Below are 26260 nucleotides of genomic sequence, written 5' to 3' on the forward strand. Positions count from 1 at the left end.
TTATCGCACACAACACAAATTTACTGTCACTCAAATATAATAGTTTGTAAGTAAAAACACAGACAACACATATTAACAATAAAATGCCTTTTAGTATATCATCTGTTGCTTTTACAAAAGCTCCATTATTCAATACAGACATCAAAAACACTACAAAAGGCAAAGTAAAGACATATGAAACAATAATACAGACATTTCAAAACGTCTTATTTCATGAAACAGAAAAGCTGATGTATGTCCAATCATTAAACACATAAATTCAGCGGTGGATTTATAAATACCAAGCCTTATATATGGCTTGGAAATCATCAGATATTACAGAATAACATCTGTACTTAGACATCATAACAGTCCTGTATTCCTCACACAGTCAGATCATATTGTCCAGTTATTGCTTATCACCTCCTTTCTGTTTTTTCTTTTTTGGTTGCTGTTTGGCTTTTTTAGCAGGGGTCTGAGCTTGTGTCTCTTCTCCTTGCCGTTTTCTTTTCTTATTTTTCTTTTTCTTCTTTCCAGATGTTCCTTCAGGAGTTTCTGCGGTGGTCGATGTCTCTTTTCCCTCCAGTACCGTGGACTTCATACGGTTCTTGCGTTTCTTCGTCTCGGGTAGGAATCCCTTTTTCTTCTTGGTGGTTTTCTCGGTCTGCTCTACCTCCACAACCTTCTTCACCTTCTTCATTTTTGGTTTTCTAAAAGCCAAGAAATAAAGACATAAATGTGACTGAATTTAGATTCATGATCTTACAGGATTTGCAGGTGTGCAATTACACTAAACTAGAAGCAAGCACATGCAAAGTCTTTCGCTGCATACCGAAATTCAGCCAACCTATGAAATATATCTGCATTATACTAAAGCCACCTTTCCATGTACACGGCAAACGATGGTCGTTAAACCGTCATTAATTCCCTATGGAGTTGCAAAGGGGCAGTGTGAGGTGACGACTGCGGATGCGTAATTTTTAGATCCATGTTGAGCGTTGGATCTGTTAAAAAATTTGAACTACACCACATGCGATACACCAACAGGAAGTGATGTATTTTTAGTGTATTCCACTCAAAACACTGTGCAAGAGGGAAATTATTATTCCTTTTTGTTTAACTTTACAAATAGGCTTTATGCCCAGCTGCACTACTTCCTGAACTTCAGCCAGTTCCTTGTTTCCTGTCTGCCATTATTGGACAAACTGATCAATCCAGGTGTGTCTGATTATTGTTGTTGTGACTACTGAGGTAAGGCACACTTGGTTGAATCAGTTTGTCCAATAATGGCAGACAGGAAACAAGGAGCTGTCTGAAGTTCAGGTAGTAGTGCAGCTGGGCATAAAGCCTATTAACTTCATTACGACTGCCACTAGGGGGCGAACTCCAACAGTCGTGTCCGAATGTCATGTAGAGTGGAAAGGCGGCTTAAGGGGCTGTTGAATGGTTCATTCTGATTGGTTGGGAAACTTTATAAGGGTGTGTGCATTATTTTTCAGTAAATGCACATCTATGAAGTAGTTTCGGTCTGTGGATCATATTACAGTTCTATATCACTACGCCAAGTTTAATTTATATAGTGGATTTATTTACAAATAAAGCATATGTATGTGTGTGGTAGCCAATAAATAAATTGAAAAAAAATTCTTATTAAAACAAAAAGAAAATGAATAAAGTAAATGAATACTCTGTGTCATGGTCGCATTGCCATCTTGGGTGTGCATTATTTTAAAACAATTTAACGGCCCGTCTTCAATTATTCCTTACTTAATGCATTGAACTAGAAATGCTTGGCAACATAAACAATGTGAATTACAAATCATCCACTAATATCATTGACGGCGCATTCACACGGGGCGTAAGCGTTGACGCTTCTCATTCACTTTTAATGGGTGACATCAAGCGTTGGCGAACTAAATTGTGGATCCGTCAGCACCGCGTCACTGCCGTTGCTCGCGGCAGAAGTTGAACATTTCTTAACTTTTCAAGCGGCAACGCGTGCGTCAGCCAATCATATCGCCTTATGCAAATAACCTAGGCAGAGCCAGCCAATTACGTTTATGGAAGACCGGAGCTGTGGAGGCCACAGTGATTGGCTGTTGGCCACGCTTCAGACAAGCCTTCCGTTAAGCGTTAACGCTTATGCCCCGTGTGAATGTACCGTGATGCTCAGTATGTACCATTACAGTGAAAAAAAAAAATAGTAATATTCTTGACTTACACAACGCCAAAGAATTTCATCACACTCCAGTATATGTCCTCGAGTTGCCCTGGTTTCTGAAGGCTTTCATCGTCATTCATCGTCTTAAGAACATCCTGAAGGAGCTCCAATTTTACTGGCATCCTCTGCTTAGACAAAACCAAACAAGTTATTTACACAAAGTCCACCCAGGGTTTCCCGCAACATATTTCAGTTAAGGCGGCCCGCCTAAACTTGGAAACCCTACCGCCTTAACTAGCTCGTCCAAAAAAAATTGCTGCACAAAAGGCATGCGCGCCACACGGCCAAAATGAGAAAGACGTGGTCCGGACCGTCACTGTCTGGAGTAGGGGACAGAATTTTCCCACCGGTTAATCAGCGCGTGACAAACCCGGTTTTACCGGTTTCACCGGGTGGGAGGGGCTTATAAATGCACAGAAGTTCGCATTTTACTTTCATTTTTGAATTAGATGCAACTGTTGTTTAAATCCAGCGCTTGCGTACGCTGCGTTAAATCGCGTATGAATTTGCCTGCAAATGCGAGTGCAACAGCTGGTTTAAGTGCTTGAGTCAATGTGCGCAGGTACTTCTGACAGAAACCCGCCAGTCCCAAGCAGAGCAACCGGCTATTCCTCCATAAAGCGCTGCTTGAATGATGGGTTTATTATTATTCTTAATGAAAAACACAACAACAAAACGATCTCGCCTATATTAAACATCATATATGTATCTTATAACAAAAACGAGTAAGCACGCGGCTTCTGCCATCGTCTGCTCGGCACAGTCTGACAGGAATAAATGAAATCTGACACCCGCAGCCGCTGCTCTGTGATGACGCTGCTCTGTGATTTAAGCCTGTTATTGTATTAGTCTATAGTTCTTCTAATTTTAAAGTAAGTTAGCTGGTGATTTTGTTGTTTGAGCAACCTGCTAAGGTTTCACGTGTCTGTATATAATTGTTTAGCGCTCTTGCTCACTTTATTTATGTGAATTATTTACATGTTTCAGTAGTTACACTCCTTTAAGATAATGTAATTAATAGTGGGAAATAATCAGTTTATACAATTTTTGCACTATCTATCATCGTTCGCCAGACGTTCTACAACATCTGGTTTAGTTTGTGTTTATTAACTCTTTAGTTTCACTTCATCACGCAGCTATTCCCATTAGAGGTATCTGTTAAAAATATTTAAATTCATTAATAATCTAGTATGCATTTATTATTTGTCATAGTTTCTTCAAAATTAAGTTTTATTTGTTTTATTATTTTATTTATTTGATCAAAATATTTTAATTTTCATCTTGACGCATACGTCCCCCCCTTTGATTGCCACGCTCTTGCCCCCGCCCAACCCTGCCACCTTAACTAACAAATTCTCTGCAGGAAACCCTGTCCACCTATGTAGAAAAATCAAATTATTTATTGTCGCTTATAATGTCTATGTGGTGGTTTAACATGCAAATTCATCATTCAACAACATTGCGGAGTATTTTCCCCATAAAATTGGATTTTTCCAAATTCTCAAATTTATTTGTGTGATTAAGTAGATGCGAGATTAATTTGCATATTCATAGTTCAGCGTATTTTAAACGAGGCAAGGGTGTAGGAGAGTTACATTTAAGCAGTTTTAAAGCATGAAAAAACTACTTGCACAGGAACAACTTTTACATATGCTATTATGATGCTCAAAGATGAGTTTTAAGTGATAAAATTATCGACTACAGCGGGACTTAAATACAATTAAAGTCACAATATTTTATTTTCGCCAATAGAGGTCGCTAACTACAACAACAGTGAAGCTTCATGAGACTTTTAAAGAGCGCAAAACAATAGGAGTTGTAGTCTTCACCTTTAATGTCGATAAGAATTGATCTGACAGAAATTATCATTCCTCGCTCTATATTACTTATGCGATTTAAGTTTGCGTCATGCAAATTGTCCGCTTCAGTTGAATATTTTCATCTTGCGCAGAAGACGCCATTGAGGCGAATTGCGTGTGCTCGCGGCAATCGCGCTACGCAATTCATGTCATTTGCTTCGCCCCACATGAATTTGGGTCTTTGCATTGACTTTGTATGCGACCATATGAACAGAAGCAGAGCACTGATTAAACTGCAATTCAAACAATGTTCAAAACATTTGGGTTAATGCACGTACACATATTAAAAACTAAACACCGTGCTAGTAGTTTTTAGATAAATTAAATGTAAAAATCTTACACATTGTGACTTGAAACAGACATTTTTTAGAATTATCTTTTTTCTAGATATAGTGCGATATAAAAGTTGATTTATTACCGTATTCTTAACAGATTTCACAATAAACTGACAGAGTTCCATAGCTTTCACCATCTTCTCATGAACCGTTTTGTTTTTGGATGGCACATTCTCAAACGTCTGTAACAGAGAAAACAAAAATTTAACTCATCATCCCATTTAAGTATAACCAGGAATTCATAGTGTCGCTGAGAAAGATTTTGAGATACATAAAAAAAAAAAACATTTGTGGATCTGTCTACCTTAATGAGCTGTCTCACAATCTTCTCATAAAGCTCAGCCCACTGCTTATCAGACATGAGGTTCTTCACATCTTTAGACTGCACAGCCTTGAGAACCATGGCACACGCTTGACCCTAAACAACAAACCAGTCATTCACAAAAAACATCAAAAAATTTAAATTACAAACTAAGAATCAAATTAACTACACAATGCAAGCAAGACAGACCAAAACATTTATGAGCTTTAATGTACCTGTTGATGTTCTCTCAGTCCGCCTGTAATGTTCTCCACAGCAGTGTCCAACAAGTTCACACACAAAACCTTCAAACACAGGACAACTGGATTCATTACGGCTCTGTTAAACAGTTTACATGACATACCGACTAAATGTAAGATATGTAATTACAAAATTATTACATTTGTAACTTAAGATTTGACTTTGGTCCCTCATTCAGCTTAAAGGATGATTTATAGTTCTGCACCGGTCCTGCACCATATCCTTAACGCCATAGGCTATGCGTCAGTTTTCATTTATACTTCTGCATTGTTGTTTGGGACAACATGCTATAGGGCTTCACGGTACATATCTGACTACAAAATCGCAACTATTAATTTTCTGTCGGTCTTAGTACACGATGTAACTACAGAAAAGTAAAGTTTTAAATAGGAAAAATATTGAAACTCTTTGGTTATTTTTTTGCGTGATGCAAATGGTCTAATCAGATTCAATGGATTATGCTAAGCTATGCTAAAAGTGGTAGCGCCAGACCCAGAGATCAGCTGAATGGATTACTAAACGGTAAGAATCAAATCTTAACTCTAAGGGAGCTGCATATTTTCAAAAAAGTGGAATGTCCCTTTAAATATCGCATCTCAACTTGGTCTTTTTTTGTTGTTACAGTCGCAAGCGGAAATGCTTATGGGTACATGCATCGCAAATGTTTTTTAAATAAGGAAATGGTTTTAGCAGTCCAATCACAGTGCTTGGAGTCCGTGTAGAATTAACAAATGACTACATTTTTTGGGAGGTGCACATCAGCCTACGGTGTAGGGTATACGTACACTCGACGCAGAAGTACAAATTGGGCTTTAGTCTATATTATTTACACCTCTTCTGAAATTTTTGATTGGCATGTCCATAATACAAGCAGTGTGACACGAGTCTCATGACAAAGTCTGATACAAGAAACCACTTTTACAGATTTTTTTAAGTTATTTGGACTTACAGGGAAGCGAGTGAAGAGGTCAATGAACATGGCTCCTGTAAGAGGTGTTTTTCTCCGCGTCATGGATGACGTCAACGCATCTCGGAAGCAAGATGTGACTCTCGCGACATCCAACTTACCCATATTTGCCTGTAAACAGCGCACACATACAAAGACAGGTCTATTTTAAAGTCTGTTTTTACTGATTCTCATTAAATACGAGAAGCTGTATGTAAATTGAGTTGGTACTTTACCTCGGATGATGTTGACTCCTGTTCATTCACCACACCTCTTAAAACTTTCACCACATACAAAGCAGCACTGAGAAAAGCAAAGAAAATGTAAATTCATTTTTATTTTATCGGTATGTGTGTTTTCTGGGTTCGAACTCATGACCATTTGCACTATCAACGCAATGCTCTACCAACTTTATTCATTGATATTGTTTATTTAATTTTATAGTATTGTTATTGTTGATATTGTTTTTTTTTTACAGTTATTGCTTTTGATGGATTTTAATAATCCTTAAAGGATTAGTCAATTTTCTTAAAAAAAAAATCCAGATAATTTACTCACCACCATGTCATCCAAAATGTTGGTTTCTTTCTTTGTTCAGTCGAGAAGAAATTATGTTTTTGAGGAAAACATTCCAGGATTTTCTCATTTTAATGGACCCCAATACTTAACAGTTTTAATGCAGTTTAAAACGGCAGTTTCAAAGGACTCTAAACGATCCCAAACGAGTCATAAGGGTCTTATCAAGCGTAATAATTGTAATTTTTGGCAAGAAAAAAAATGCACTTTTAAACCACAACTTCTCGTCTTCCTCCGGTCCTGTGATGCGCTAGCGCGACCTCACGTAATACATCATCCTGTCAAGAGGTCATGGATGACGTATTGATACTACACCCCAGTGTTTACAAGTGTGGAGAAAGAGGACCATTCCGACGTTGTTGTATGTGGAATGATACTAATTAATGTCTTTGTGTCAGTTTATTGTTTAAAATGGTCCGCAAATGTTCGTTTCATATATGTAACACGTGACCTTTCAACATCAATACGCAAACACATGAGATCGAAGAAGAAGAAGAGAAGTTGTGGTTTAAAGTGCATTTTTTTTCTTGCCAAAAATGACAATCGTTTCGCTAGATAAGACCCTTATGCCTCGTTTGAGATCGTTTAGAGTCCTTTGAAAGTACAATTTTTAACTGCATTTAAACTGTTAAGTGTTGGGGTCCATTGAAGTCCATTAAAATGAGAAAAATCCTTAAATGTTTTCCTCAAAAAACATAATTTCTTCTCGACTGAACAAAGAAAGACATCAACATTTTAAATGACATGGTGAAGAGTAAATTATCTGGATTTTTTTTAAGAAAATGGACTAATCCTTTAAACAGTAATATTCCAGACCTTCTCACCTGAAGTAATAAAGAGACACAGATGAGTCTGAGAGTTTCTGAGCCCGACCAATCAGGCGCTCCAGCATTTCATGGAGCTCTGCCTCTCGCCCATCAATTTCCCTGCAGTAATATTTCCCACGACAAAGCTGGTTTCTGTCAATCGGAAACAGGCAAACAAACATCTTAATATGAAGACTACAAAATAAGGAGGCTATTGTGTTGATTTCCCTTAAGTCCCAGTGAATAGGAAGTCACAATCAACTTTACTTGTGTACTTTACTATGTATATAAGAAGGCGGGATTAACGAATGCTCTCGCCCAAGCCGTCCAACTGAGTCATCAAAAAGGATCGCCACAAAAGGCAAAAGACAAATTTTTATTAAAACGTTTATAAGGGGACATGAATAAAAAAAATCCTGACCCACACAGATAAATTGTTTATCATGAACACTGCAATATTTCATAAAAAAATAAGAATTGTCAGTTTTGATTTCATGGGGATTTTAAGGAACCTCACTTGAAAATGTTGGCGGCTTTGCGCAGGTAGTCTTGTTCCTGTTGGCTGGTTTCAGAGCTCATGCCAGTCTCGATCACGCTGAGCAGAGGATCCACCATGCTGAGAACCAGAGGACTGCTGCCCTGTTTTAGCAAGAACACCTCCACCATGTCCAGCACCTAAATACATTAAAACAAAACATCTAGTCCATGCTTAAACATCAAAGCATAAGCATCCACATGCAAAAACAACACTGAATTTCAAAAGTAAACAGCCCGAGGCCAGGACATACTTTAATCTTGAAGTCTCGGACGAGGACCTTTTCCTTGCGCAGTCTGTCCTTCTCGTCCTTTTTAGCTTGGATCTTTTTCTTCTGCTCTAAAAAGAGAGCAGACAAGCTTCCATCAAGCTGCATCATGGCTGCATCATCCATCTCCTCTTCATCGCTGCCATCTTCCTCTTTGACCTATGCATGAATAACAGAACATTCATTATATGATGAAACCTTAGTGCGGGTGACCTAAGAGGTAGAAATAAATAAAGTCATTCATACCAGAGCATTCTGACCCTGCAGAACCTTCATCAAGTCCAAGCGGAAGTTCTGATCCACGTCCTCTCCATCATCCATGGCCTCATCGTCATCATCCTCATCATCATCTGAGGAATCAGAACCTTCTTCATCCTGATGGGATAAATGGAAGAAATAACAATAGTCGGAAATGGATCATTAAGACAAATCTGTGTAAAGTCAGGATGGTCAGGCTTACATCTTCTTCATCTTCATCTCCCTCTTCCTCATCTTCGTCTTCCGCAACTTTGTGTTTTTTCTTCTCTTTCTCGTCAGTCACCATGACACCACTTTCTTCTTCATCTTTGTTGGGGTCCAGAACCTTAAAATAAATTAGATAAAACAAAAATGAACAAATAATATCACAGCCTAACAATCTGATGCGACATCCGGATATGCAGTTTCTTTACCATTTGGGTTGACATACACATTACATATTATCAAACTGTTATTGTTTAGTGTAATGATTTTCGGACGGTCAGAGTCATAGGTCTCTTACATTCAGTATGGAGTTGAGCCCTCCTTGGGTAAGGTGAGGGCAGATTCGGGTAAACACGACTTTGCACACATTACGAATGAGACGACTAGGTTGAGACAGGAGTGAGAGGAGGATTTCAACAATCACCTCTACCCAGTGAGGTTCCTCTTCTGAGCTCTTACCATCTGTAACACACACACAAACAGCACTGTTAGCATCTACACATTGCTCTAAAGAATTGCAACACAAATACAAGCAATGACGTGGCTGCATTTCCCTTAGGGTAGGGACCCACCAAACCGATCCCGATGAAGTAGCACAGACTGTGGGGTCGGCTCCCATTGGCCATACACTGGCTGCGTTTATGTTCGTTTTGCGCCTGCGTGATGAGATAACTTTCCATACCAGCAGGTGGCAGTAGTTGGCATTCATTACTAAAATTTCAGGAATTTTCAAGGCTGAAAACTTTTCATGGGAATTAACGGGAATACACTTTGCCTATAGCAGGGACTTTTTTTAACTACATTTGTTTAAAAACACAATATTTAATGCAATTTCACTTGAATTTCTATCCTGCACATTCCTCGGTCCCATGCACACAGCTTACTGAAGTGCCGTTAAGGCCACATTAAATAATTTTTGATCCAATAAATCCAAGCTTGATAAGCGTCAAGATTTTTGAAAAAATTTTATTATCTTGCATATGTCTGCTTGTGATCAAAAAATTTTTTTGTGTGTTTGTATATAATATAGTTTATATAAATTTCCAAAGAATTCCCATAAATTCCTGTTAAGTTTCCAATTTAGAATTTTCAAAATTCCCCAGATTAAGTTCCCATTAAAGTTTCCAGAAAGTTACCGTAAAGTTTCTGCCCTTTTGCAACCCTATGGATGTCAGCTTTTGACCAAACAAAATGTTTATTTGTGTTTGTGTATGATATAGTTTATACAAATTTCCTAAAAAATTCCCATAAATTCCAGTTACGTTTCCAATTTAGAATATTCCCAAAATTCCCCAGATTAAGTTCCCATTAAAAGTTTCCAGAAATTTAATGGAAAGTTTCCGCCCTTTTGCAACCCTATGCATGTCAGCTTGTGACCAAAAAATTTTTTTGTGTTTGTTTATGTTATAGTTTATACAAATTTCCAAAGAATTCCCATAAATTCCTGTTAAGTTTCCAATTTAGAATATTTCCAAAATTCCCCAGATTAAGTTCCCATTGAAAGTTCCTGCCCTTTTGCAACCCTATGCATGTCAGCTTGTGACCAAACAAAATGTTAATTTGTGTGTTTGTATATGATGTAGTTTATACAAATTTCCAAAGAATTCCCATAAATTCCCGTTAAGTTTCCAATTTAGAATATTCCCAAAATTCCCCAGATTAAGTTCCCATTGAAAGCTTCCAGAAATTTACCAAAGTTTCTGCCCTTTTGCAACCCTATGCATGTCAGCTTGTGACCAAACAAAATGTTTATTTGTGTTTGTATAGGATATAGTTTATATAAATTTCCAAAGAATTCCCATAAATCCCCGTTAAATTTCCAATTTAGAATATTTCCAAAATTCCCCAAATTAAGTTCCACTTAAAAGTTTCCAGAAATTTACTGGAAAGTTTCCGCCCTTTTGCAACCCTATTCATTACTCAAAACCGGAAGAGCTAGTGACTGCTGGGATATAAAACATTAACAAAGCATCGCTCGCTTACCGGTTTCACACAAATCTTGCTCAACACAGACGGATTCGGGATATATCTGTAATGTTATGAGCCATATCTCTGAAAATATTCACGTATTGCAAAAAAATACTTCGACTTTGTCGTTTGCTTGCTTAGTCACTTCCGATTTTCTTCTTGTGAGCTGGTTGGCTATGCCGAACAGCCAATCCAAATGATCTAACTCCCAGAGAAGCACCACCCTAGATTCAAAATGCTTAATCGGCAGTAAAATGGCGACGTGCCGTCAAAAATCTAAAGCCTTATTCACATTAGCAGCGACTAGCAGTAGCAAAGCGACACAATCTCATTGATTTCAATGGAAGCTTGGCGACTCCCGGCGGCAGTGACCGCTGGCGACTGAATGGGGCCTGTCCAGTCGCGCAACAAAGTTAATGCAAATTATGAGCGACTTTCCGGAGGGACTACCAATGAGAGCGAAGAGTGGACATTACTCATTTGTTTATAACAACCAGATTAAGAAATGCCCCCTAATGACCTCGTTGAAAGAGATGGGTGACACACAGCGAGAAAGTCGCTTGTAATGTGAATGCAGCTTCAGTCAGACGATGCCCAAAACATGCGAACGAACGACCGTCAGCTTGGTGTGTACCTAGGTTTAAACATCAAACTTTATTTATCAAGCAAACATCATACTTGCGGCTTTCTTCTTTTTGGATTTCTTTGCCTGAGCTCTCTCCATGCAGCTCCGCAGGTCCTTTAACAGATCCAGACTCTCCTCTGGAGACTGAATACAGATACAAATTCTTAATTAACTATTAATGAAGTTTTGGTATAATAGCCAAACATTAAAACCTTTAATGTTATAAACAAAATGAATAAATAAAAAAAGCCATTCGTACCTTGAACATCTGAATGCCAATGAGAAGAAAGAGATTCTGGAACGCTGTGTGTTCGGGTGATGAAGATTTCTTGGCTTTTTTTCTCAAATCCTCCACAGATTCCAGCATGCTGTAAACACACAAACAATATCAGGAGGAGTATTTACATACCTGTACGAGACTTTCAGTTAACATTCATCTGAAAGGTTTGCATTAATTCACACTATGGATGATAGCAAGGATAATAGGAGTTTCAGTACCTGTCCCAGGCTTGTCTCTGTTCAGGACTGAAAGCTTGAACGATCTGGGCGTATTTGCTTTGGTCGAGCAGCGTGGCGGCATATTGCACCAGACAGTATATCCACATACTCCCATCTGCTTTAAATCCCACAATCCTCCTGGAGTTCAAACTCTCCGTCTCTGATAGATCTCCTAACACAGGCATCATGTTCAGACTCTGCAGGATACTGAGGATGTGCAAAGACGTGCGAGTTACAAAATCATAAGAGCAGACAGATATTAAACAAAGTCCATCTTAGATTATTATTAAGAATAGATGACTTATACATATAATATATTGTTCAGCTATGTTACACAGCTCTACGAAACATTTAGTTGGGATTGAGATCAATAGTTAATGGTTTACAAAATTTTAGGGCTGCAAAACGATTACTTCCAACTAATCGTTTGTGGAATAAAAGTTTAAATGTTTATAAAATGAATAAAAGTTTACATTATATATTTTTGTTGTGTAGTGTGTATAAATAAATAAACATACATACATGCATCCATATGAATACATACATACATACATACATACATACAGATGCATGTACAATTTTAAGAAAAAAACGATTTATATATATGAAGTATTTCTAATTATATATATAGGGCGGTGAGGCGATTATTTAATCGTTGTGACAGCCCTAACTATATATATATATAATATAAATTATATTTAAATATAAAAATATATACATGCATGTGTGTGTATTTATATACATAATTATTATACACAGTACACACACAAATATGATGTAAACAAAAACTTTTATTTCGGAAACGATTCCCAACTGGATTAATCGTTTTGCAACCCTTTATACAAAATGTTTCTCTAATGTTCCTGTAACTAGTCAAGTATTGCAAAGGTCATGCATGGGTTTGAATAGAGGTACCACAAAAACTAATAAAAAAAGTTTACATTTACGCATTTTGAAGATTCGCTATGAATACTGAAACTGAGCTTGAGAACAGACCTGTAGAAAGCAGAAGCCATGGTGGCTCGAGTTTGTTTGTCTATGGGCAATGCAAGCGCTCGTGTCGTCTCTGGGATCTCCGAGGTGGATTTCTTCACATCAAAAAATGCATGAAAGAAAATAAACCTGCAAGAGAAAAATTACTCATGTCAACATGTAATATCAGAAACACAGATGTGATGTTTGAGTGAGAAACAAAGTGTTGGACTTGTAAATCTTTTCGTTAGTGGCACCAAAGCTCACACGTGATAAAAATGTATAGATTGACTGCACTGTAGGTCACTTGGTGGAAAAAAGTGTCATAATGTACTGTAAAAGGTGAAGGACCTGGCAACGTTCATGATGAGATCTTCGTCTTTCTTAATCTGATGGTTTTCAGCAATGAAGGCGAGCCGCTGTATAATCCATGTACGAAAGCGGGCCACGCAGCTTTCATTCCTACAGAAAAACATAAAATATAAAATCAATACGAAAAGAAGAAACATTTTTCAGACTATAATTAATTCATTTTATTAGCCTCAACAAACAATATCACATCAGTCATAAAAGTGAAAAATTTAAAAGATCACTGAAACTTCTCAAAACGTACTCGACTTTAGCCTCCCGTTCAAACAACTGTCTGCGCGTGGTGAAGTCCAAACACTTATCCAGCTGTGGATCACAAAATGCCTCTTGAAGCCACTCCACGTACTTCTGCTGTGCTGGCAGAACCATGTGCTCCAGAACCTTCCAGAAAGATGGGACTACAGGGTAACCCTGGTTAGTGAGCTGAGTAAAGCCCAGCACAACAGCCAGCTGTCGGTCGGCATCTGCGCAGACCTGCAAGAACTCGCTTATATATTTATCCATCTCTGGAGAAAACTTGAACCGATCTGGCAACTGAAGAGAGAGACAAACATACAATAAATCATCAATATAAACAGTAAGTCAAAAGTTTGGAAACACTTGACTGAAATGTTTTCCATGATCTTAAAGTTTTTATGGTAATTTGTAATTCCGCTATTATCCACTAGATGGCGCTCTTACCGAATTTATAAAAAATTTAAGCAAAAACTAATTGAGAACAAATGAAGATGGGATGAAAAGTTTTTTTCCCCGTTTTGTTTGTTTAAAAGCAGAGGGTTTGTTGTTTCGTTTGATATATTTGTATGTTTATAGACTGTTTTATCGGACGCACGTGCGGTGATGCGATTCCACATCTGGTCCAAACTTTACTTCCGGTTTCAGTTTTTTAATGGTCTGACTAATTGCTAAACTAAACTCTTGAACAAATACCTCGTCAAAAATAACAAATGTTTTGGTCTCCTAGGTAATCTACGTGTTGTTTATTTTGCTTGTTATATAAATAAACTACGTTTAAAGTACTTTGTTGATATTTATTCTTAGCAGAGTTTACCGGAAGTTACGTGTTGACTATGAAATCTGATTGTTTGTGTTGTTACTGCCGAAAAAGTCTATATATTTATAGAATAAAATTTTCCTGGAAGGCATTTTGTGAAACTTTTGTGAAAATTACAAAAAATGCTGGCGGCAACTTTTTTAAAAAAGGCTGGCAGGGAATGAGTTAAACTAAAGGTTTAAATGTTAAAAAATAACTTTAGTAGAAAACAAAAATTTTATTATAAAAAATTATTTTTGAAATAAAAGACTTAAGCCTGAAATCTAGTTCGATTTTTACGCGTACGTGAAGGCACGCAACGCAAATTTCAGCATCAGAATGGTAGGGTCTGTTCTCAATGCCGCGGCATTGTTTTTTAACCGTGCATACTTACAGGAGTATGTAGTATGTAGGTCAGGTAAGCAATGTGTATGCGACAAAAATCTTTGTACACGTACGAGACAAATAAACAATGCTTTGAGCTAGGGCTGGGCGATTAATCGAAATCGAACCGCAATCGCGATGTGCAACGTTGCGATTAGCAAATCGCGAAAGGATGCGATTTGAGAAATATACAGAGAGGCTTTGTGACAGTCTAACCAATTGAGCGAGCGCAAGTATGGCTGTGCTTTCTCGGTGAGAGTCACGTCAACCAAAACAGCGCTTCTCCTAAACTGACGAGGGGTTTCAATTTAAAGCATGCGCGCAGCCTGTGTCTCTCAATGCTTGTTAAATACTCTCGCCTGCTTCCGCATTGCAAGACTTTGCGCGCGTCTTCCACAACAGACAATGTGTTTAAACTTGACGCACACGCGCAGCCTGTGTCTCTATGCTTATTAAATCCTCACGCCTGTCTCCGCAAGTCCGCATCGCAAGACTTCACGACACGCCCGCGTCTCCCAAAACGGATGATGCGTTAAAACTTTACACACGCCCAACAATGCTTACAAGCCCGGCTACTTATTTAAAACAAACTAAAGTACCATTTAACTGGGTTGCTAATGTCACTTGAATGAAATGAAATGACATTGAACGCATTTGGATTTTATATTCATTTTAAAAATCCCAAATGTAGCTATTTAATATTTTGATAGTTATGAAGTTGAGTATTACAGTTCTTTGTTTACAAAAAACAAACATGCATTCAAATCTTTCTAGTAAAACTCAGTCACCTATTTAAATATTTTAACTTGTTGTTAAAGTTGCAGCTATAATGAACCCACTTATTTAAATACTGTGTCAGTGTTAGTCCAAGCTAAAGATCATTTTACATTTCATACAATAAGAAGTGTTAATTATATTCTTAATTTCTTTGTTTTTGTTTCCTTATTTTCACAAAAACAAAAAAAAACATAAGAATACAGTTAAATCACCAGACCCATAAGCAGTATCAGTAAGATCTAACCATCTAAAGAGCCAGATGCACATTGCATCTGCTACAAAATTTAATCGCAAATCGAATCGCAATTCCTGGCAGAAAAACCGCAATTAGATTTTTTCCTTAAATCGCACAGCCCTACTTTGAGCGTACGTTTTTCACGGGTACGCTAAAAGGGAGTTTGGGAACTTGTACAAGAAAGCGCAGACACAATCAATTGATTTTATTACGTTTGGTTTTTATTATTATTTTGACATTTAAAAATGTTTTACTATTTAAAAGCTGCACAAACTTTTTTAAAGACTTAAAATTATTATATTGGTAAAACTTTGTAGTAATATAGTGCCTTATTTACCTATAAGTGAAAATTTTGAGTACATATTTAGGTTTTTATCCAATTGCCCGATTAATCGAAGAAAGACTCGACCGATTAATCGTTTGCAGCCCTATCAAACACCTAAAATGTGTTGAATGCGTGTTGATAAATACAAAACACTTTTATTCAATAAAGTCAGCTGAAAGAAAATCATGAAAGGTAAAGTGTGATGATGCAGACAGACCTGCGCAGACAGCACGTGTTCCCCATAATGTCTCATCACGTCCCCGGTCAAAACAAACTCAATCTGAGAGACCGACAGCAGCGGCAGGGCGGCTCCCAAAAGACGAAAACTCAAATAACTGACAGAAGAGAAATAAAATAATCACATGTGAGCATTTGAATCACTTATAAGTTTATAAGTTAATAGAAACAAGTAGCATTCAGTTATATATGTAAAAAAAAGTCACATTCAATTTTTTCTTACAAAACTTAAAATGCTAATATCAAATATAATTGACAAAAAACATATTAGCTTTATGATGTCTGCAATGTAATTACTTTTATCTTTTTCATTGCAAGCATTGTACTTCATGAGGCTAATTAGACCAGTTTAAATATAAGAAACCTTAACAGGTTAGATATTGATCAATCTTTCACAAACTCACTGCGTGTGTCCGGGCATCTCAGACATCATGCCTTTGATGATAGCTTCATTCCAGAACATCTCAAAACTCTCCTCACGCAGAGACGCCTGCAGCAGATCTAAAGCAACCGGCGGCAACACCGCGTCCTTTTTAACAGAGCGAGCAGCCGTCTTTAACACGCCCACTAACCTGCAAACACACAGCAATGAAAATATGAATTAGCGTAAGGCACACAAGCGAACGGTATTCAGATTTTTTTTCCGGTATTAGCCGATAAATCTATTCAGTCGGTCAATAAATCTTTTTGTTCCTTAATTATACATCCGTGAACAACATAAAACAATAAAAAAGTCATGACCCCTCTAAGAATCTCTGGGATAGAAGGCAGTAATGTATTGTGTGACTTTGAGTCTCACTCACTTCGGCAGACTCTCGTCAGTAATGACTGTTGTGGTTCCCAACAATTTCTTCAGTTTTTTGGGTTTGAGCACAGAGGGAAACTTCTGTATGGCCACCAGGAGGAGCTCTAACTGCTCAGGTGTGTTGAGGGCAGAGGTGAGGTCAGATTTAAGGGCGTTAAACAGCACCTCCTCAAACACCTCCTTAGACGTCTACACAACACAGAACACAATCTGAGATTAAGAATTGCTTTCCTCTGGTTAAACAAAAATGTAACAATTTACAGAGAATTTATGAAACATTTCGGGTAAATATCTGAAATGCGGTCACCTCTGACAGGATGTCCACCATGGTTTTTCTTGGCAGGTCTTTCAGGTATTCTCTGTACTGTGACAGACTCTGCAGAATATGCACACACTCCAGCAGAACCTCCGGCTCCTGAAAATTATAGACGATTAGAGAGATGTGATGCAGATGGGTAAAATATACATATCCACGTGTCAATATGCAAACATCTATAAAAATGCTTACCTTTGTATTCTCTTCTGACTTTTTCAAATGTATTAATTTTAAAAAGATCATTTTCAATTAAAAAGTCTATAATACTTAAATAACAAACTTCTTTACTTAAGTTTCTTTACTTTCTTATTGTCAAAGTAATAAAAAGCAAAAACAAAGTTACATTTAGCAAGATACTTACATCAGGGTTTATACAGAAATCCTTAAGTTAAATTTACTACTTTTTACTACCTTTTTTACTACCTTCAGAATATTTTTTAAAACCATCACAAGACTGAATTGCAAGTGTTAATCAGCGACCTTTCTATTATTTACACAGATTTTGACATATATAACATACAAAAAAATTCTTCTGACTGAAATATTTTTCAGGCCAAGTCATATTCCTTTACCTAACACTTTATGTAGGCGAGACCAATAGCATTTTAAGGGGAGATTTTTTTTGCCATAAATTCCACATTGAAGTCTAATGTGGCATATATAGGTAGCTGTAGTTTGCAGGGCATTTCAGATTAAGGCGAAACAGCTAAATAACTCACTATACTGTATAAAAAGAAAACATGAATATCACCACCTTTAATGAATCTTTTATTAATTATTTATTAATTGTAAATGTATTTATTTTAGCATTTACTAATAATTTTTTAATCAAAGTTGAAACTGTTAACATTAGTGAATGCACCATGAACCACGGTCAATTACTGTAATGACATAAACAAGAATTAATTAATGCTTATATACTCTATATTTTTCATTGTTTGTTTATGTTATATAATGCATTTACTAATGTGAACAAATACAACTTTTTCATATCATATTATTCAGTACACATAAACAAATAATCCAGGGTCTGTTCTGTTCACACAACAGCTTACAGTAACGTTATGTATGAATATAAACCCTGAGTCAAACTCGTGTACAATTCGCACAGGATGTCTGTAACCATCGTGACAGTTGTTAATTGAATGACTGTACATTTATCAACAAATTATTATGTTACAATAGAGGCAGCGCTGATCTGCTAGTTTATGCGCAATGTTTCTGCTGTTTACTTTCTCCTAAGACCTAAATGGTCGTGTTTATATGAGGATATTTGCAAAGATGGGATTTTTGAGGCATATGTGTTATTTAAGGCCAATAAAGCGGCAAAAATACGTACAACACAAGCTCAATGAGAAACGAATGCGCAGCTAGCGTGCTCCTCTGACACAGAAACAGCGGACGCACTGTTGTTTGTGTTTGAATGGCTTAAAATCACTTGTTTTTAAACTGCTGTGCTTAAATATATGTACAAATGTTACGTTTTTGTGCCCACACGCAAATGAAACTGCAAGAACCGACAGGTGGATGACATCAAAGTCCCGCGAGAGCATTTCGGAAGCAGTTTCCTCTTATGATTCCTCGTCAATCGCTCTCACAGGATTTGGATGTCATCTGCCTTTTGGTTGTTGTGGATCCACATGAAGTTTACCCACGAGTTAAACAAACCCGTTGTACCAGCCACTGGCTATATCAGCATAGCATGTAAAAGCGTGCCGCGGATGATCAGTAACGTGAGAAATCATATACCCCCAAAATAGAGGACCCCTTACGTTAGTCATACTGTGCAAAGACACGCAATTACCTGTTTGGTTTTCTTAGCCCACGAACTGAAAGGCTTGCCAATCTTCATTATTTCGCTAAGCCAAGTCAATCGTCTTTTACACCTTTATCGATCTTCAAAACATCGGATCCTTTTTGCATTATAAGTTTGACCATGCTAGCTGAAATAAAGTTTTACCTCAGCTTAACGTGATACAGTCAGAAAACCCGGAGTGGATCCGGTCCGTAGTGATTACAGAACGCTTACAGCGGAGAGAGGAACGTGATTTGGCTCCACTCCAGGCTTTGATCACATCCCAGAGACGAAAGACCTTTGATTATTTGCCCAGATATGCAGGTGATTTGAACTAATTTCCAGGCATCATAACATTACAAAAGGCAATCGAAAATGTACTACCTCGTCAGATGACGCTTACTACTTTTTACTGGCCTTAATTTGGCATAATTTAATTTACTACCTTTTACTACTTTTTACAACCCCGCGGAAACCCTGTACATGGAAACAATAACAGTGTGTTACAAAGGTGTGTGTGGTATTCAGACATATGGCAAATGTTTAAGGGCCGAAGAAAATCGCAAAATGTTTGCAATACCTAAATTAGTTAGTAAAAATAGTTTTAGGTTGATGTAAACAGCAAAGAGAGACTAGCCAAACAGAAAGTGTAGCTGCATTTTACATTAAAGATTTGCGCAAAACTTTAGTGCTATTTTCTAAATGTCGACAAAAAAACTATTGCGAAATTATTCAATGTTATGTGACTAAAACTTAATTTGGTTGTCTTACGATAGGTCATTTAAAAAAAACATGCAGACTGGTGTGTTCAATGTCATATGGCGGCGGCATGCAGACTGACATGCGGATGACATCAAAACACAGCGAGAGTCTTATTTCTTGTGACGCCACATGAAGTCAAACACACCTCTTCTGTTTTGTCCTCCAAACATATCGCGCCATATTTAAAGAATGATCATTCATGTGATGTTCCCATTGCAGTTTTGCAATGTATTCCTTTTTCAAATTCAGGGCTCCAGACTAAATTTTTTCACTAGGAGCACAGTGGCCCCCAACTGAAAATTTTAGGGGTGCAACCAGAAAATTTAGGGGCACATACCGTAAATCAACATGCTAACCAAATATTCACATTTCTACTAAGTAATACACTGTATTACTAATAAATACTTTGATGATAGAAAATTTGCTGTTTTTAATTCAGTGTCACATCACAAAAAAAGGTCAAATTTACTGGTCGCACATGTGCGACTGGATGTAAAATTCAGTGGCACACTCTCAAATTTTGGTGGCAAAATGCCACCATTTGGTGGCAGCCTGGAGCCCAGAAATTGCTTGAAAACCACCTCACCTGAACGTAAAAACATTTTCTGTGATATTTTTGAGTTTATACGAAATCGCTGTGTTTCCATTGGGTACAGTTTCAATTCGCTATTTCACTTTGTGTAATTTGAAGGGTAATGGAAACACAGCTAGGCATGCCTTCAATTCACAGAAAAAAACATGAAATGTATGTTAGACTTGTTAGTGGTACAGTTTTCATTTGTAAAATATATTTTATTACATTTTAAATTAAATACCCATTGCATACCATAAATCTCACTGTTAAAGGAAGAATGTGTAACTTTTCGAAAAATCTCTTGACAGAAATGCAATATAATCTACATAACTATATTATCAGGGGTGTATAAAGACCTTACATCATGAACTGTATTGTTTTTATTACCTTACAATGAGCCGTTTTCATCTACATACACCATGGGATTCCCTTACATAGAAGTTGCCGCCATGTTTTTACAGTAGCCCTAAACGGACAAACTTCTCTTTCGTCCCTACGTTGTCTCAGACGACAACATGTTTGTCCTTAGGGCTGAAACGATTCATCGAGTTACTCGATTTACTCGATTCAAAAAATTCCTCGAGGCAAAAATTCTGCCTCGAAGCCTCGTTAAATTCCTATGACGCGCACTACACGCGCCGAGATCTGATTCACACGGACCGTTGTTCAATGTTCAGGAAGCACATCATAGCGCGTGGTACATTTTGAATTTAGTTGGCGCGATGGCGGAGCGAATATGTCCATAAACGGCAGAGAGAGACTGTCTAAAGTTTGGGATCAATTACATTATCATTACATTCAGCATCTGAACTGAAAACATCCACTGCTGTTTCACCAAGCGTCGATGAAACAAGGTAACATAGCTTTCGCTGATTTTAATCCCATACTGTATTTGTAGCGGTTTGACTAGATATGATGTTTAGCTTTGATGTTTTCGTATTCACGTTCAATTGCTTAAAAAAGAACCCCTTCACAAACACGCATGCACTTTACAGGTGTGTGTACCAAAAAAACGGCTCCACAGTGCAATCATTTATGGGCAACTTGTAATCTGACATATTTTGTTCCATTATAATAATCTCTGTTTTATTGGAGTTTAGCATAAGTTATTCTCTCTCACGCGAGTCAGACCGATCGCGCAATGCATCATATGCTTAAACTTTTATGTAGCCATGCAACAATAATTTCAGCATGCATTCACTGTATACAGCGGGACGTGATGTCGTAACGCGTTTTTTTCGAACGGATTCTTAACCTAAAATGCACCGCAATGCAAGTGATGCAAACCAAATGCAGCATTCTATTGAAAAGGAATGTATGTTTTTCTGCCGTACCAAAATGCAATGAAGCAACTGAACGTCTGACTGGGGTGTCACTCTTCCTCAAGCACAGCACGCGTGCACACAGAAACACAGGTGCACGTGCGCGCGTACACACACAGGTTGTTACCATAGCAAATAGGCTCACCCCAGAAATGATATATTACATGTTAGTAGCCTAATGGTAAATGCTGCAGGTGTAGAAATGTACATAAACCAGATATTTACTTTGATGTCAGTGCTAGATTACAGCATGAAACCTGTTATGCATATTAATAAATTAAAGTGCTTAATTGTTGGCACTGGCACTTAATTTAATAATAAATAAAATAAATATAATAAATAATAAATTAAAAGGCTTATTTTTTGGAGCCAGATACCTCTGTTTTTTTTTAGAAATAAAAGCCAAATGCTTGAACATTTTACAGCCACGTCATTTTCGTTATGCATTATTTGTTTTGGTTGTTTAAAAACACAAACAAAATTTTTATCCGATTACTCGATTAATCGATCGATTCAGTGCTAGATTAATCGATTACAAAAAGAATCGATAGCTGCAGCCCTATTTGTCCTATAGAAGCTACCGTAGCTTCTCTATGCATATCGAAATTGAGGGGTGAGCTGTGGACTCAGACGTTGGTTGCAATTCGCAATGCGGCTAAAAACCCACACTGTACCTTTAAGCAAGTTATTGCATTTTTGTTCAATATTGTGTACCCCTAATATATAAGACACTTAATAAACGTTTTACTTAATAATCTAAATTACCAGAGAGGTAAATGATGCTTGCTTGTAGTACATAGTATAAATATGCAAATGAAGACTCAGCCTATCAAAATTGTATAATAGCATTGAGTTTTACCTTATGTAGACGTGTAGACTGAGACAGGGCGAGCACGCCAAAGAAATTTCCAAACACTGCAATTCTGATCGCTTTCTGTCAAAGCAATATAAGCAACACACAAGATTTTAATCATGTTGAATTAGATACATATACAAATATTATACAAATATAAAAAATCCTTACCTTATTAGGTGTTTGAAGGTTGTACTTTCCTTTGATGCTGTCAAGCGCGGACTTCAGTGAGATCTCCTCGAATACACTCAGCAACTTCAGACAGAAGCAATAAATGTCACAAAAGCAGTCGACACAAAACAACAAAGATTAAAGTAAACAAAACAAGACTGGCAGGTACCTGAGCAAGTGCTAAACTGAATCCTGAACGTGCATCTTCTCTAGTGTGTGACAGACTATCCACCAGTCTCTTCAGGGAATATTTCAGCTCATCTGACTGAAAAAACAAACAAAATTAAAGACATTAAAAGTGTAAAAACATCAACATACATTTGAACCATACATTCTTTATTACAACAATAAGACTGTATGGATGTGAATATAAAACTAATGTAATGGCAGTGGCAAATATAACATTTAAAACATTAAATATAACAAACAAATTAAATAGACAAAATAAACACTGTAAAGCCATTATAACACATAATTTAACAACTAAAATAATAAGTAAACTATTAAGTAAACTACACAGACAAAAAAGCCCCACTAAACCAATAAGCATCCTTGCATAGCATACACTCCACGTGGGCACCCAAACAACGTTATATTATTAACGTTAACTTAGAAATCTATTCAGAAATAAGAAATAATTCTATGAATAATGCAGACACACACTAAGGTTTGACTGAATAACGAATAAACGTAGTAAACATCAACATGCACACAACTGACACTCGTACCTTCTCACTCTTCTTCAGGTATTCAATCAAACTCTCTACAGCTTTGAGTCGGATCTCTCGCTCGGGTTTCGCGATATCCCAGAAATAATCCAGAAATTCACGGTTCTGTCTGAGAATTCCTTTGGCATCGACCACTTTGGGTCTCATGGTTCCGTTATCGACTTCTCCCATGTCTGTCTTCATCACTGCGACCATGAGAGTGTGGAACACACGTGGGGAGAGATCGCAAAAGCGCGTACTTCCGGCTATACTTCCGCATAGCACTGATTTCAAAATAAAAGTTCCCATACAGACGCTTGGTGAGCGGTCAAATTTAGGGCTGTCAAAATATTACAAAAAAAAGATGCATAATATATATGTTGTATGTGTATATATGTGTATATATGTGTATTGTGTGTAATCATTAACTATATATAAATACACACATATATGTATACATTTAAGAAAAAATATTGTTTAATTTTTATTTAAATATAATAGAAAATATATCAAAATCTAAATAAATATATAGATGTAAATGTTTCTAAATTACATAAATGCATGTATGTTTATTTTATATACAAAATAATTACACAGTGCACACACATATATTATGCAAAAACAAACTTTAATTTGTATGAGATTTATCGTAATTAATCTTTAGACAGCCTTGGTAAAATTATGTGTAAATAATCATTTGCTATAATGATTAATTTATTTTAATAAAATACTATTTTATTGTTATTAATATTTACGTTTACATTTTATGATTTTTTCCCCAAAGTGACATATTTTTAATCAGTGTGTGTTGCCATGATCGAACCCTTGACATACAATGCTTTACCATTTGAGGTATTATATGATTTTTATGTTTTTTTTTTAAATGTATACCTTCATGAAATTTTTATGCAGGTTTTTTTTTTTTTAAACACACCGTAAATCTTCATGTGAACACATTACATCGTATATATTAACTTCTTGACTGTTGACAGATGATCACATTTATTAACAAGAATGTCAAGACAAATAGGCTCTGATGTTGGATGGCAGCAGTGATTATGAACACCACATTTCGTGTCTGAAATGGAAACTTACTAGAAATACCCAGACTAAACCAGCATGACAGTCACTAATAAGAAAAGGTCCTGTAAATCAGGCCTGACCCCCCCATTAGGCTTCAATGGGCCACAGCGCCCTCCCCACACCAAACAGAGACTATTAACAATCTGTGAGTCTCTCTCTTCAAAACAAGCCCTCATTAGAGGATTTGCCTGAAGTCTTTTTCCACATGTTTCTTTAAGCTGGATCACATTATTTGAGTGAGCGCCTTTTGCTCCCAAATGTTCAAGAGCTATTTAGATAAAAGATACGGAGATTTACTTCCCGTTACCCAAGCATTGTTTTTCTCTGCAAGTGAATAAGGGAAATTGCACAAATATTTTTGCAAGTGCATGCAAAAGGTGAGAAACCAAACAAATGGTTTGATAAGGGCCAATGAGTGAGTGGAAAATTTAATGAGTATATTTAACATTCTTCTATGTGTTTGAGTTTATGCTGGTGTCCAGTGGCGGCCGGTGACTTCTTTTTCAAGGGCGCATGATGTGAAGCTCTTCACAACAGGTATTTTTCCCATCATGTGTGTGGCTCCTCATGTCAAAAAAAATTGTTTGGTGCGTCATGTGAACCTATGTGCATCATGCGTCTTGACAAAATAAATGCCTGCTGCAGACACATCTAAACGTTTTATGATAAAAGAGATGCTCACGTTTGCCAGATATTTTGACAAGACACATTATCTACATGGTTCACATGACGCAACAGATACATATTTATATGTTTTGGGTTAACTATCTATTTAAAGAATTCAATATTTGCATGTTTAACTTCAAACATATTTATTTTTCATCCGTTTTAAATTTTTATTGGTTTATTGGTTTTTATGGTTGTGGTAAGGAGGGGGGTTGACTTATTTATGTAGTTTCTTTCTTTATTTTTTTGTTTTGTTTTGTTTTGTTTTTTGTTTGACTCTGTAGGCATAAGTGACAGGTATTATAAGATTTTCTTCTTCCTGTTTCTTTTCTTTTTTTCGTTCATGTATGAATGAATGAGATGAAATAAATAAACATGTTATCCATAGTATTTTACATAGTTATTGTTATTATATTACCTATTATTGGACCTGGCATATAAAATGTATATAACGTTCTGAGTTTTCTGATATATTATAGTGTTGTCAGGTAGAATTCAGATTATAAAACGGCTCGTTCTGGTTCTTCATTCTGATTGGTTGAAACGCGTTCTAAACCGTGATAAATTACCCCGGTAAACTCACGATTCAGTCCGCATTACATAAGTATCACTGCGCCACTGTTGCTGCGTACTGAATTATGAAAATAAACACCACAGTCTTTAATCATATTTTTATTTTTCTACATTTGCACAATTATGGCGATATCCAGATAAATGTCATAGATAGCGTTAAGCCATTTCGTCAATAAAGAGAAAACGTTCTCTGAGTTGTTTTTGTCTTCAATTGATATTTCCGCAATTATTGGCAATCTTACCCAACTTAAACACTGACGCATTCACTCGACACAACAGCGTTGTGGTGGATTTAGTGTGACGTTTAAGTTTTGATGGCTTTGAATCTGATCTCTTACAAAAGTTCGTTATGGAATTATCTCCGCTTTTAGCTGAAAAAATGAGAGGTGATAAACTGATAAGAGAACAAATGAAGGTAGGATGAAACTTTTTTGTTGTTGTTGTTGTTTGAAAGCGGATGGTCTGTTCTTTCATTTGATATTTTATGTTTATTTAAAGAAGATCATTTTTTCTGTAAGGCATTAAACTAAAACTGGGTGGCAACTTAAAAAAAAAAAAGCTGACAGGGAAAATAGTTAAGCATGCTTCCAAGCATATTTGATCATCACTTCTTGCACAATTTAAATGTTTATGTATAAATTAAATTAGACAAATGTTGATT

General features: G+C 36.7%; 1 protein-coding gene across 1 annotated transcript; it reads right to left on the minus strand.

Annotated features, from left to right (window-relative positions):
• Positions 1-72: 72 nt before the first annotated feature.
• mybbp1a (MYB binding protein (P160) 1a) lies at positions 73-23534 on the minus strand. The gene is made up of 27 exons (XM_065250989.2): positions 23299-23534; positions 22740-22835; positions 22571-22654; positions 22406-22480; positions 17085-17192; positions 16776-16966; positions 16377-16544; positions 15953-16070; positions 13226-13515; positions 12964-13074; positions 12637-12762; positions 11641-11847; positions 11402-11510; positions 11196-11286; positions 8848-9011; positions 8548-8670; positions 8334-8462; positions 8073-8246; positions 7802-7959; positions 7303-7437; positions 6139-6205; positions 5906-6034; positions 4932-5000; positions 4699-4812; positions 4478-4576; positions 2201-2325; positions 73-689 (listed from the first exon to the last, which is right to left on the minus strand). Exons 1-27 carry the CDS (start codon positions 23491-23493, stop codon positions 389-391), a joined length of 3756 nt encoding a protein of 1251 aa, XP_065107061.1. The 5' UTR covers positions 23494-23534; the 3' UTR covers positions 73-388.
• Positions 23535-26260: the final 2726 nt, after the last annotated feature.

This window comes from Paramisgurnus dabryanus, chromosome 5 (assembly GCF_030506205.2).
Source record: "Paramisgurnus dabryanus chromosome 5, PD_genome_1.1, whole genome shotgun sequence".
NCBI classification, from domain to species: domain Eukaryota; kingdom Metazoa; phylum Chordata; class Actinopteri; order Cypriniformes; family Cobitidae; genus Paramisgurnus; species Paramisgurnus dabryanus.

Bases quoted from the DNA above. Each gene is read 5' to 3' on its own strand.
- mybbp1a (XM_065250989.2), bottom strand. From the start codon at position 23,493: ATGGTCGCAGTGATGAAGACAGACATGGGAGAAGTCGATAACGGAACC. The intron at 11,848-12,636 runs GTCTGTTCTCAA...GCACATCCTCAG, and splicing joins ATGGCTTCTGCTTTCTACAG to TATCCTGCAGAGTCTGAACA. The intron at 7,960-8,072 runs GTATGTCCTGGC...TAATGTATTTAG, and splicing joins TCCGAGACTTCAAGATTAAA to GTGCTGGACATGGTGGAGGT.